Here is a 13,842-nt window from a genome sequence, read left to right as displayed (position 1 = left end):
TCCACCAATTAGCAAAGGTTAAAATATTGAGTGTTGCGTTAACAAATGTTACCCCGTCTCATGTCACCAGAGGTGACTGCTCTCTCATTCCCCACTCCAGGGGTTCATTTGTCCTGCTCTGCATCTTTGAACAAAAGGAACTCCACGTCAATGGAGTGTCTGGCTCCTTCCATTTCAGATAAAATTAACTCCATCTACAGCTGTAAATTATTATTGTTGTGCCCATCAATTTACATTTTCATTATCTTCTTACTTGCTGTTCACTTATTTGCTTTATTTATTTATTTATTTATTTATTTATTTATTTATTTATTTTTGAGTCGAGCTCTTGTGTGGTCCAGGTTGGCCTAGGTTCTGCTATGTTACCAGGTTGAGCTCTAAGAAGTGATCTCTCCCCCAGATTCCCAAGTGCTGGGATTACAGGCTGGGCCACCACACATAGCAAAGGATGCTGTGTGCTTCTTTAACCAACACCTGGACTCAGGGTAAGAGACTCCCTCCACCCCTTACTCCTTGACTCTCCAAGATCTCCCTGCTCCCACTCATGGGCTGCATAGCTGTCTGTCCAGCTCCTTCCCTTTCTACTCTTATGTAGCCTCAGAGAGCCCAAGGCCCCAGGACCTATAACCCACTTAGTATCAACTCTTACCATCATCTGACTAACTAGGAAAAGGGTAGTTTCCGGGAGAGGGAAGCCAGCTTCCAGTAGGTGAAGGGCAGAAAAGCAGCCTTTCTCCATGGGGTGTCTTTGCAAATCTGTTCTATTAACCAAAGCCCTTTGCCCACTGAGGCTCTCCCCACCCCTTGAGGTCCTGAGTCATTATTTTAACTACCCTCAAGGAAGTTTTGCACCCTAGACTCTGTAGCTCTCTACAGCCCAGTGCACTGCTCAGTGATGGCTTGTGGAGTTGTGATCTTCGTGTGCAGCTGGGGTAAGGCTTGGTAGTGGTGAAGGAGGTCTGTGGGTCATTGCTGCCTGGCAGGCTAACTGGGGACTGTTGGTTATCTAGGAAGAGCCCAAAGGCAGGGCAGGGGTTTGAACTGAAGGGAGGGAGGATAGGGGACTTTGTAAACCATGCCTGTATGCAGAGCCAACTGCCTTTCTAGAGAGTCACATTCTCCAAGGCCCATGTACAGTGGTGTAGAGAGGAGGCTGCAGACACCACCAGGTAGGAGGAAAGGCTGGGTTCCACCTCTCTGGACCCCCAGGTGTTCTCAAGTCTTGATTTCTGGTAGGCAGGTCCCATTGCTATCAAGAGAATAGTCCACAGTTTGGAGTTTGTACTGGGACCTCATTCATATATCAGATTCATACAAAATCCTAGACTCGCAGCTTCTCCTTAGAGATGGCAGGTCTGGGGACCGAGCCTGCTCATGGCTGGTCTCATAGAAAGCTCTGTGGGTTCTCCATTCCCTGGTGCCTTCAGACTTCCTCATATCACTGTCTGCTATCCCGCTATTGTCCATGAGGGTTTGAGCCTGCTAAGAAGGGCTAAGAAGTCACGTAAGGCAGGAAGATAAGTATGTGAGGCACCCGAGCATGTGGCCGCAGGGTTCCATCTCTCTGAATATCTGAACCCCAAGTTCAAATGGCTCTCTGTCGTGGACTCAGACAAATAACCCTTTTGGAAAGTGTCCTTGCTCCTGATGTTGTGGTGTCCACTCCAGGATCCAGAGACAGCTGGGAGCTCTAGTGGGGTGAGGAAGAATGATGGTTGTTTAGGAGTATAAGGGAGCAAAAAGGCTTTTGAAGGGTAGAGACTCCCAGAGGGTTTGGGTTTAGTTATCTGCAAGGGGAGTGTGACCTAATGAGGATCAGGAGAGCATGCTGGGATCCTGCCTGCACCTAGCAAGCGGCTCTACGGTGAGGGGAGCTGAGGACATAGCCCAGCAAAGTTCAAGGTCCTAAAGTCAAACTCCAGTACTAAAAATGGGGAGTGAGATATTCTGGAGCTAACACAGTAGATGGCCTAATTCCAGATCCCAGATGTCCTTTGGAATGGCTTGGAGGGGACATTTCCACGGACTGTTGTTTTTGCATTGGGTTTGCTCTTTGTTTTGTTTCTTTCTTACATTTTTGGTTGTGAACCTAGCCTTTACTGGCTGAGAGATCTGCATGTTACCCTGGCTGGCCTGGAACTCACTCTACTGAAGACCAGGCTGGGATGGAATTTGCAGTATCTTCAAGTATTTGCCTCTGCCTCCCAAGTACTGAGATTAGAGGGAAACAGACAAGGACCACCCAGATGGCTAGCCTGGAGTCACAGTGGAAACACAGTGGGAGGAGGGGGCTTGGCTCTCTTGGGCAGGTGACAGCTCAAACTGGACTGGGGTGGAGTATCAAGAGACTAGGAGGCCACTGGGGGTTTGGCCTTTTGGATGACTTCCAACCCTTCTACTCCCTGGATTCCTTAGTCCTGGCTTTCTGTGATGGGTCCAGCCTGGATGTGGAGAAGCCCACCGTGTTCAGTGAGGATGCAGCTGGCTTTGGGCAGACTGTGGTCCAGTTTGGTGGATCTCGGTAAGAAGGCACTGCCTGTCCTCCTATGCCAACCCCTTTCAGGTCCTGTGGGCAGGTAACTGCTGTGCCTTGGGTGAGAGAAGAGTCCTTTCATGTCTCTTCTGAGGTCCCTGGCACCATTTGATATTAATGGGCCCAGGGAGAATGACAAAACTAGAGGTAAGGCCTGGATTTCCCAGGAGCCTCTGAACCTGCCCTCCAGCTGGGGCTCCTCTCTGTGTGGCCGGTGTGACTGCACTAAACCCGCACTCACTGAACTTGCAGTTTACTGTTCTACTTTGAGGGTCCTGGATTGTTTATGGTTTTACCTGTAGGGAGACACCCTAGCCCCGTCCAATAGTCATGGGACAGGTGCCAGGTGGACCCGGGACTCGCCCATAAGGGCATGGTGAAGGAAATCCGGTGTGACATAAGGGAGCTTTTTAAGGGCTGCACCGGAAGACCCTAGCCCTTTTTTCTGTCAGCGCTTGCTGGGTTCCTGTAACCTTGTTCTGGTCTGCATCTTGCCGTGGTGTTTTCTTGAATAAAGAGACTTCACCATCCCGGATCACAGTTCATCTTTGGCGCATGCTCCAACCCTTAATCTTCATTTACCTCTGCATTTGTGTTTTGTAAGAAAGGAAGGATGGAAGCAGAGAAGCATGCTGGGAGTTGGAGGTCTGGGCCCACAAATCCACTTAGCTCTCAGTATTTCAGAGATGCTCCATTTCTGCCCAGTGGCCACTGTGCTGTCCTCTCCTGGCACGAGCTGGGCATGGTCAAGACTGATGAAGTTACCCCAAAAGCTTGAGCAATTGAGGGGGTGCTTAGAAATTACGAAGAGACTAAGAGACAGGGGAAAAATCTCTTCCCAGCCCCAAGAGGCCCCACATTTTTATTTTGCATTGATAGCCACAAATTATATATCTGCCCCGCCCTCTTCAGTCATCTGGTGACTTGGGCAGATAAGAAAAACATCAGCTACAGATTCTAAGTTTCAGGGTCTTGGGGTTTTTTTTTGTTTTTGTTTTTTTTTTTGTTTTTTTGTTTTTTGTTTTTTGTTTGTTTTTTGTTTTTTTTTTTTGACTAAAACATGCCACACATAGACTGTTGCATGAATCTAAAGGGTCCAACTCATTTGCCAGGGTAGCTGCTCTTTAGACCAGCTTGCAGTTCCATGCCAGAAGACCCATCCTACCTTTGTAGGGCACCATCGCCCAATAAATCGGAAGGTAGCCATCATCCTTACATCTCTCACCGGAAGTTTGTTTTTAGTTTCCATTGGTAATTTCCTGATCGCTACAAAGCTACAGTTTGCCCTGAAAGCTCTTTAAGTCATAATGGAAACACTAAAATAATTGAGTTTCTGTAGAAAGAATGAGTTTGGTAAAGAAAAGTCAAGTTAGTTCCTCATTATTGCCATCAGGTTCCAAACCCTCAGGAAGCTCTCGGATGCCCATTGAATCAGGTGTGACAAACAGAACTGTAACTTCCTGTAAAGTAACCTCTTGAGAGAGAACCTTTAGAAGCCCATTGAATTAAGGCTTGTCTGGCTGGTGAAAAGATACCAATATTTATTTGCTTCTCTTGTCTGGGTGGGGAGATTATTAGTAGTGATAAAATGTTTCCAATTAAAAAAAAATCCTTGCGGTGTTTTGCAAGAAAACTGTTTATATTTCTACTTGAGGATTAGATGCAGATCTGATGTAACTATGTTAAATTGTCCAGTTTAAAGCTTATATTATACTGAAAATTTTCCAGTTAACTATAATCACCTTTGTTTGGAGAGTTTATGATCTCAGAAAGTTGTTCTATCAAACTTAAGGTGACTATTTCTCAGGTGGCTCAGAATGGCAGATTCATAATGTGTTCCAATGACCAAGACATGTCATTTTTGGTGCAATGTTTTTGGTAAAAAATACAAATTATTTATTCACACAATCTATACACATTTCTACATATGCATACACATAAAGAGTAAGCCCATGAGCGTCCCTTACAGGCATGGGGGAAACACAGGACTGATTTCTAAATGGCCTCTCTAATAGAAAACACCCCAAATTTGTCCACAAAGTCTTACTTCCTCATGGGAAGGTAGTTTCTTGTCCTCAGGGTGCTCCTGTTCCTTCTCTGACTGTATGTTGTGGTTGTTCTTCTAGACTCGTCGTGGGAGCCCCTCTGGAGGTGGTGGAAGTCAACCAAACAGGACAATTATATGACTGTGCACCTGCCACTGGCATGTGCCAACCCATCTTACTGCCCAGTGAGTGACTGAGCCAGGGATGAGCACTCCCAGCTCTCCTACTGTGTTCCTTTCCGTGGATCCCAGCTAAGACTAAACCCCTCAATGAAGTTGTGTGGTTGAGTGTGACTATGTGTGTCTGACTTCTCAGTTCCCCTAGAGGCTGTGAACATGTCCCTGGGCCTGTCTCTGGTGGCTGCCACCAATCACTCCCACTTGCTGGTGAGTTCTCTGGGTCACAGGAGGGTCATAAGCAGCATAGCAGGGACTGGGGGAGGCTGGGCCGAGGGTAGGGATGGGAGTTGTGTGTGGAAGAGCATGCCTGGGAAGCAATGCTCATGGAGGTTGCCTCCGTCTTCAGGCCTGCGGTCCAACTGTGCAGAGAGCTTGTGCGAAGAACATGTATGCAAAGGGTTCCTGCCTCCTTCTAGGCTCCAGCTTGCAGTTCATCCAGGCGGTCCCTGCTACCCTGCCAGGTGGGTTTGCTGGAGACAAGGTTTCTGGGGAGCACAGCTTGCATTGTGTGGTCAGAGAATGAGGCCTTCTCCTTTCCCCTTCTGGAGGGCAGTCTGTGGCTGAACAGGAGCCTTGACAAGCTGAAGAGGTGGCTGAGAGCACACTTTGTCCTAGCAACGAGACAGTAACACTCAATTGGTTATGAGTGGATCAGAGGAGAGCCTGTGTGCTGGCCAAGTAGGGTGTGGAGGTCTCACAGTTGCTACAGGTGTCTAGACACTTCTTGGTTTTCCTTTGATGGCAAAAACATGTCTTAAGGAAGAGAAACCCACGAGTGAGACAGTGTGGAAGGCTCATGACCAAGCTGCCGGGGTTTTCCAAACTCTCTCTCTAAAGGGGACAAATGACAGAGCTGCAGAAAGTGTGATGCACAGTTGTGCGAATGTCAATGTTGTCCATGGAGGGTGGGACCTGGGTGCTGTCTCATTGAGGGTCAGTCTGCATAATGTCGGTTTATCTAGTTTAAGTGTTTTCATGTATACAGGTAACAACACCTTTCTCTCGACTTTATCGTCCTCATTGGTAAAATGGGATCAATATTTATGTAGTTATAAAGATGAAAGGATTTAAGGTATACAAAGTGATTAGACCCCCGCCTGCCACATCGCATTGACAAGCCTTATTAGTAACATTCTGTCAAATGACTGTATTTGCATTATAGGGAGGACACAGTTAACTTCCTCATCTGTAGCCTACGCATGAAGCTAGGAGTCACACAGGGTGCTAACTGAGAGCAATGCTTTAGATTGGAGACACCATGATGCCACTAGCAGTGAACATTTAGTCCATGTTAACACAGCAGCAATAACACCCCCAGACTAAACTGCGAGAACAGTCTCTCTAAGGAGCGGAAAGAACAGAGAAGTAGTTTCTACGGCTTTAGGAGTTGAGGAGATTGTGTCCAGCTGAGGAGGTCAATGCCTCCTCACAGATGTCCCTGGAAGGCACAGATTGGATGCCTGATGGTAAAGAACACAGGTGCATAAACTGGGTACAAGAAAAGCAGACTTGGCAGAGGTAGAAAGAAGTAGGGTTCACTGTCTATTATCTGAGGACCAGTGCTCTATAAGGTCTCTGGCCAGGATTATTTCTATTTAACTGGTCAGAAAACCATGATCAGAGAGGCCCCACAGATAAAAAGAGGCCACAGAGCTCAGCCAACCTTTGTGTGGTTGGTTATTGCTTTCTGTGAGATACTCAGCTCTATTCAGAAACTTGCTGTTGGAAGCCTGGTGGACACATATAAAGACAAACAGAAGACATTTGATAGAACTTGCTGTAGACCTGGCTTGATAGAAAATAAAGATAGAAAACATGGACAAAATACAGGCTGGCAACTACTCAGGGCAATGAGGTTAGCAGTTGTACCTTCTGTATTAGGTTATTACAACAATAAAATTAATTAGTATATGTATAAGGCGATGAATACAGGGTCTTTGTGTCACTTTGTGACATTTAGCTGTGGTCACCATCATCTCTTGCACCAGACATCTCTAGGTCTGCAGAACACAGGATACTTGAGGCTTAGTCCACTGTACAGAAGGCTAGGCTTTGTGGTCACTGCAGAAGTAGAAAGGGAAGTGGTGATCCTCCACTTCTCCCATCACCTGCCATGGTCCCACCACAACTCTGGTTCAGGTCTTGAGACCAGTAAGGGGTGTTAGCGTGAAGAAATGAAGTAGTGTCCGACCACCAGATGAGTTTCACACAAGTGGCCAGCCCTGAATAGCTTGGGCCATCTTTTATTTATACTTCAAAAACAAGCATGTTTTTCCATACTAACAAACATGTTTTACCCACCCTCCAGTGTTAAATTCCAGCAAAAACAAATGTCAACTACGTTTTCCCCAACTTTTACATCAAAACATCTTTTAAAGCAAAAACAATGCTTATCATTTTGCTAGCTTGGGCAAATATTGAGTCAGGTACATCCTGTCTTTACAAAACTAAAAGGTGATAAGCATAGGCACACGTTTTCAAGAACAACAATGTCACTCAAAACTTAACAAAGCATGGTTTACAGAATTGGGGTCAAGTGCCTCCGAGCCTATCAGCACTGAATCAGGACAGCTCCCAGGGTCTGGAGTGACAGCTGGCATCCCCAGACTAGAAACCTGAGATGCATCAGCTCCCATAGAATTTTAGGGGAAAATATTTGAGGAGAAAAATAGGTTTCTGCGAAAGATCACATCTGTCCCATGCATGACTGACAAAGTGACACTAAAAACCACCAAGAGTATCATCAATATTATGAGAGAGAAGACAGGGTGCTGACTACACTGTCCCAGCAGTATCCTGTGCTGTCCGGAAGTCCACTGGTCCTTGCCGAGTGAGACTGAACACAGCGCCCTCCCCCCACTCACCCCCTGGAGTCCCTGCCTCATCTGGAGACAGGTTGGACAAGCACTTATATGCTGTTCTGAAACGAGGCCGCATGGTTCCCTTCAAGCAGATGAAATGGGGGAGGAAAGTGGAGAGAGTGTGTGGGAGGCAATTTGCAGCTCTACTGCATCCGTCGGTGTGATGTTATGCCGGGTACACTGGTCAGCTCACTCCCCACCCTGTGGCTAACACAGGATGTGGGTGCTGGTGGAGACAGCCATGGGGTCCTGCTCATAGCCCACAACCCCAGTGTGAGTGCGGGGACAATCTGAAAGGCCCTATTTGTTTACATGCATGGGGTATGTCTTTCCTCTTGTGGTGTGACCTCCATGAAGCCAGAGGTGGTCTCTTTTTTGAAAGTTAGGGCTGTGCAGCCCCATTTTGCCGGAAACAGATTCCGAGGCTTGATAATGTTCTTGAGAGCAAAGCTGGTGAGCAAGAGGCAGGTGATCTGGGCAGAAGGCAAGTGCTGGCAAGGGCTTCCCTGGTGAGGGAAACATTCTCCCTGGGAAGGAGTGAGAGGCTCCTGAGGCTGAGGAAGAAACCAGACTTCACCATCTGAGAAAGTGAGAAAGCAGAAACGCCCAGGATTCCCTGGGAACCCTCCCTAGGGCTATGCAAGCTTAGAAAACTGCTGGAGATGAAAGCCGAATTTCTGGAAGAGATGTATTGGCTCTGTTGAGTTGCCCGAAAGTGGTGTAGAGAGCTCCAGGAATGCTGTCACCGGTGCTGGTGACACAGTGACCTTTGAATCACAGTCACTCCTGTTCCTGTCAGTCACCCCTCACCACACTCCTGTTAGTAACCTAAATTGGACTTGGATGCAACTGTTACTTTGATCTGTTTTGGGTTCACTTTCTGGGGGTGATTCCGTGTGTTCCATTAGGAAGTCTGTCACAGCAAGGTGACTGGTGAGCAGTTCCTTATAGATGCTTCCCTGAGCTGGGAGCCTGGAAACTAGTTGACCCCCTATGTAGGTTGTAACCCTAAGCAACACACCTTCTGTCCAGAGGGATTCTTGGGAAGCTGAGAGCTGTTGCTGGGCAGCTCTACATAGCTAGAAGTGAGTGTCTCAGTACAGGAATGGGTGGCACACCCATTACTCACTGTAGGCATGCTCTGCAAGCCTAGAGAATTCCTGGCACATGTGATAGTGGTGTCAATAATCCTTCCAGGGACATTCGTGCCTTGTATTAATGCAAACATTAATTGCATTGATGTTGCAATAATCTGATGTGGTAGGTACTACTGTTATCCTCATCTTAGAGATCGCCCAAGTGCAGAGATATTAAGCAACTGCCTAAATTCATCAGCTAGGAAGTGGCTGAGGCTCAAGGACAGGCACTTTGGTGCCAGAATGAACCATCTTGCTAAATTACCTCCTGTGCTTTATAACACCTGAGAGCTTGTGTTTAATGAGGATTTTTGACTGAATTACTGCAGAGCCTACTTGGTTCCCAGGCTTACTTCTCCCTCCCCACTTTCCTGGCCTCTTTGGGGCTGAGTGAGGACAGCACCATGGCTTCTGCTTCGGGAAGAAGAGGCAAGGGCCCTCCCTGTGGGGGGCTTAGACACTGCCTGGGAAATCCAAGACCCGGCTCCTGGCTCTGTGGAGTAAGAAGGAATTCTGGGCCCCAGGAGATGGTTGAGGCTCATACATACATCTGATTCCTCTCTCCTTTGCTGCAGAGTGTCCAGTACAAGATATGGACATTGCTTTCCTGATTGATGGCTCCGGCAGCATTGAGAAAAGTGATTTTAGCCAGATGAAGACCTTCGTCAAAGCTTTGATGGGCCTGTTTTCAAGCAACAACACCTTGGTGAGGACCGGGCTTGGTGGCCTGTGGAAGGGTGTCACAGATGTAGGAAGGAGGTCTCACACAACTGGTGGGGGAGGAAGTCCAGTGGAAGAGATCATGGCATGGCTACGAGCCAAGGGCAAGTCATGTAAGCCCTAACCCAAGAGGTTCTCCTATGGCATATAATATGTATCCGGATGTTCCATGCTGTTTAAAAACATTGAAAGAGCTGAGGGTGACAATACATGCCTGATACCCCAGTGCCTGGGGGATTGAGGCAGCAGGGTCACGTGAGTTCAGGTTCAGCTGGACCATAAAACATGACCCTTTCCAGACAAAAAACAACCAATTCAACAAGTAAGCATGTAATAATATGGAAGGATTTGAAGACAATTCAGCTGTGAAATCTCACTATAGGTAACTCAAGCAAGTAAATAGTTTACTGTATTTTCTGTATAATCCACAATATGAAATGAATTGTAAATACAAAATTATTCCAAAAGAAAAGGATAATTGAAAATAACAGCAGGACCATTGGTGAAATGGCTCCGTGGGTAAAGGCGCTTGCTGCACAAGCATGATGACCTGAGTTCTGGAACTGCGGTAGAAGGAGAGAACCAGCTCCTGAAAGTTGTTCTCTGACCTCCACGTGCACATCATGGCACACCTACATGCATGCATACACACGCGCATGTGTGCACACACACACGTCACATACACATACACACCACACACATATACACAACCACACACCACATACACACACATCACACATACCACACACACACACCACACACACACACCACACACACACCACATACATACACATACAACACCACATACACACACATACACACACCACACACACACCACATACACACACATACACACACCACATACACCATACATACACCACACACCACACATACACACACACACACAATATGCACACAAACACATACACCACATACACTCACCACACACACAGACAGACACACACATAGACACACATACATCACACAGACACATACCATATAGATAATCAACCACACACCACACTTCACACATATATACCACACATACATACGCCCACCATACATACACCACATACACACACACCACAAGTACACCACACACACACTACACACACACACACACACACACACACACACACACACACACATACACTGCACACACATACCACATAGACACACATACACACAACAAACACACCACACGCACACACATATCGCAGAGAAGGGGTGAGGGAAAAGGAGAAGGGAAGGGAGGAGAGACGCGGAAGGGTGAAAGGAGGGACGGAACTGTGGAGAGCTCTGAACCTGGGGTCCCCTGGCTTTTGCAGTTCTCCCTGATGCAGTATTCAAACATCCTAAAGACCCATTTCACCTTCACCAAATTCCGGAGCAGCTCGAACCCCCAGAGCCTGGTGGATTCCATCGTCCAGCTGCGGGGCCTGACATTCACAGCCACAGGCATCCAGAAAGTGGTGTGAGTCCCTCCTGCCTGCTGCTGTATCAGATTGTCAGACTTCTTAACACGCCACTTTTTAACGATGCTGCACCAACACAGTTCTTAGTTCTCCTCTGGAGGTTGATCGGGAGAAGGTCAGCTGTAGGCAGAATGCTGTAGGCAGAATGTTTCCCTGGGCCCAGTTCCCGTGTTTGACACTAGATTCCTCTGCAGTTACTTTCTCTTTGCTGGCTCTAGGGACCTCGACACATCCTTTCTTCTACATGTCTAGTCAGCACTGGAGCCAGGTGTCACTACAAAACTCACCTAAGGTCGTGGGTCTGGCAGAGGGTGGTGGCTCTCCTATGAAGGGGTGAGACTGAGTGTCTGGGACCCTTGACTTCCTGCACACCCTTGGGTGCTGCGCCAAAATCGGATAGGATCATCCCAAGAAGAGAGCCTCTGGCTAAATGCACTCACTCTACCTTGTGGTGACTCTTGTACCCTGAACACAAGATGGAAACCCTGAAGGGTTTGAAGCCACACAAGCCCCCCTCCTGGAGCCCTTCCTCAGGAACTCAATGCTTTCCCACTGGTTCACAACTCCAGGCCCACCCTGCACATACCAGAATGTGCTGCATCTCTCCAACAGCCTGCATCCCAGAGCCAAGCTCATCTTAGTACTGGACTCAGCTACTGCTTGGTTCTTTCCAGTGCTGAGTTAATTTTTTTCTCTTCTTCCACCTCCACCTCCTTCCCTTCTTCCGTCTTTCCCTTAAGACATTTCATTTTAAAAAGACAAAATGGAAAGGCTGGTGATGTGTCTTAGTCTTAGCATTTAATAGGAGTGGAACCCCTCTAGTCCTAGCACTTGGGAGGTGGAGACAGGAGGATCAAAAGATCAAGGTTATCCTAGGCTGACTTTGAGATCTGCTTGGGTTACCTGAGACCAGTTCAGCTTGTCATTCATAAGATCTTATGTCAAACAACAACTCAAAAGCCTCAAAACAGTGGGAACATTACAGGATTAAGGGTTGCCCATAACCCCTCTAGACATTCACCACATATAATATTAGGAACGAAAAGTGGTACATTCAAATGAATCAATAAATTCCACCTGCCTGTCTCAGTCCAAATTCTATCACTTGCCTTTTTTGCAGACTGATGGTATATGGTCACAACAGGGCAAACATAGATTTTCCTCTATTTTTAAAGAAAATCTTAAATTTATAGCATGTTCCATATTTTGCTATAGTTTTGACTTTTACTTTTCAACAAAGGAGCAGAAGAAGCTGAGTTATGATTTGTTGAATTCCTTTCCTAATCTTGGGCAATTGGGTAATTTTTAGCATTATATTTGTCAGGTGTTTGGTATGTTCTGGACTTGAGTGTTGAGGGTACACAGTTACGTACATCTTAAGCTGTACGTAACAAAGCTTAAGCATTGTTAGGGCTACCACCTGATCAACAATCACCCACAGGCCATTCACTGTCATGGAATCTTTCCAATAACCAAGCCCCATTTGATTCAGTCACCAAATCTGGTGGCTTCAACAACATACACTCTTTTTTCCTAATCCAGGGGAGGGTGGTGGGTCCAGCTGTTTTTGTAGATGTCCTTTATATAGTCAGAACCCAGAGAGCTCCTTCATATACCTAGTACTCAGGACTGGCTGGAGAGAATGGGCTCAGCTGGGATAGTTGGACTTGTGTCTACACATGGTCTCTTTCCATGGGCTGTTGCTGGTACTTCTAAAATACACCCAGGATTCTCTCACTGTGGCTTAAAAGTGTAGCCATGCATCTAAATCTGTGATGAGCGATGGCAATGCAAAAACAAGCTGCTGCATTGCTATGGATAAAAGTGTCTCACAGGGCAGGCCAGATTCTCTGTGGGAGAAGAGCCATCTGGAGACATTTTTAGAGCATGGTTACAGCACAATCACTATCACTTTACTTGAAAGAACCGGAGGCTCAGAGAGGCTAGGTTGCACATACAAAGGATATCTGACCCCAAAGCTGCTCCGACCATACTGCCTCCTAGGAAATGAAGTTCAGTGGTAGAGAGACTTTAGTAAATATCTAATATGAACACCTTTGCTATTTTCTGTGTTTCTAGTACAGCACTCCAAAAGGGAGACCTTAATCTTTTCCTTCCATTCTTCCCTTTTTAGTGTGTGTGTGTGTGGTGGGGTGTTAGTGGCATGGGTAAGAGATAAAGGGATAGGTGTAAGAGGCAGTGTGAGGGTGTGTGTGTGTGTCCAAGATCTCACAATGTAGCCTAGCCAGGCTGGAATTCATGCTCCTTCCTCTCCTTCAGCCTCCAAAGGCTGGGACTGTGAACCTGTGTCACCATTGCCAAATCTGGATAATTCTGTAGTATGCCCAGCATGGTCTTTCTAACATATCCAGATGAGCTTCAGCCTTTGCAATCTTCCCAGAATCACTTATGTTTCAAAAGTCATCTCTCTTTATTCTCCGTCAGGAAAGAGCTATTTCACAGCAAGAATGGGGCCCGCAAAAATGCCAAGAAGATCCTAATTGTCATCACAGATGGGCAGAAATATAGAGACCCCCTGATGTACAGTGATGTCATCCCCCAGGCAGAGAAAGCTAACATCACTCGCTATGCTATTGGGGTACAGTCTGCTCCTCCTTGCCCCTCAGGCTCAGCCTTCTCTCCCCCAGGGAAGGTTCAGTGGATTTCTACTGCTTAGATTCCATTCTGCCACAGGTGGGAGATGCCTTCCAGGAACCCAGTGCACTGCAGGAGCTGAACACCATTGGCTCAGCTCCCCCACAGGACCATGTTTTCAAGGTGGACAACTTTGTAGCACTGGGTAGCATCCAGAAGCAGCTTCAGGAGAAGATCTTTGCCATCGAGGGTAAGTGGGAGCAAGCTCCTGCCTTGGAGTTGAAGGGATTGCTACCAA

At 47.0% G+C, this 13,842-nt stretch overlaps 1 protein-coding gene across 3 annotated transcripts in view; it reads left to right on the top strand.

Moving 5' to 3' along the window:
* Positions 1-737: 737 nt before the first annotated feature.
* Positions 738-13,842, top strand: part of LOC103158703 (integrin alpha-D) — a 34,168-nt gene continuing 21,063 nt past the window's right edge. The window contains exons 1-9 of one of the 3 annotated variants that reach the window (XM_027404484.2): positions 738-932; positions 2,416-2,521; positions 4,660-4,763; positions 4,894-4,964; positions 5,104-5,218; positions 9,330-9,460; positions 10,803-10,948; positions 13,395-13,548; positions 13,644-13,794. In XM_027404484.2, coding sequence (XP_027260285.1) covers positions 896-932; positions 2,416-2,521; positions 4,660-4,763; positions 4,894-4,964; positions 5,104-5,218; positions 9,330-9,460; positions 10,803-10,948; positions 13,395-13,548; positions 13,644-13,794 — 1,015 coding nt within the window. In that variant the 5' untranslated portion in view covers positions 738-895. The remainder of the gene's footprint in view (positions 933-2,415; positions 2,522-4,659; positions 4,764-4,893; positions 4,965-5,103; positions 5,219-9,329; positions 9,461-10,802; positions 10,949-13,394; positions 13,549-13,643; positions 13,795-13,842) is intronic. The other 2 variants (XM_027404483.2, XM_027404485.2) reach the window with 2 other exon arrangements.

Source organism: Cricetulus griseus, chromosome 3, assembly GCF_003668045.3.
Source record: "Cricetulus griseus strain 17A/GY chromosome 3, alternate assembly CriGri-PICRH-1.0, whole genome shotgun sequence".
NCBI classification, from domain to species: Eukaryota; Metazoa; Chordata; class Mammalia; order Rodentia; family Cricetidae; genus Cricetulus; species Cricetulus griseus.
Note: the sequence above shows the minus strand (reverse complement) of the source record. Positions and strands in the feature narration are given on the sequence as shown.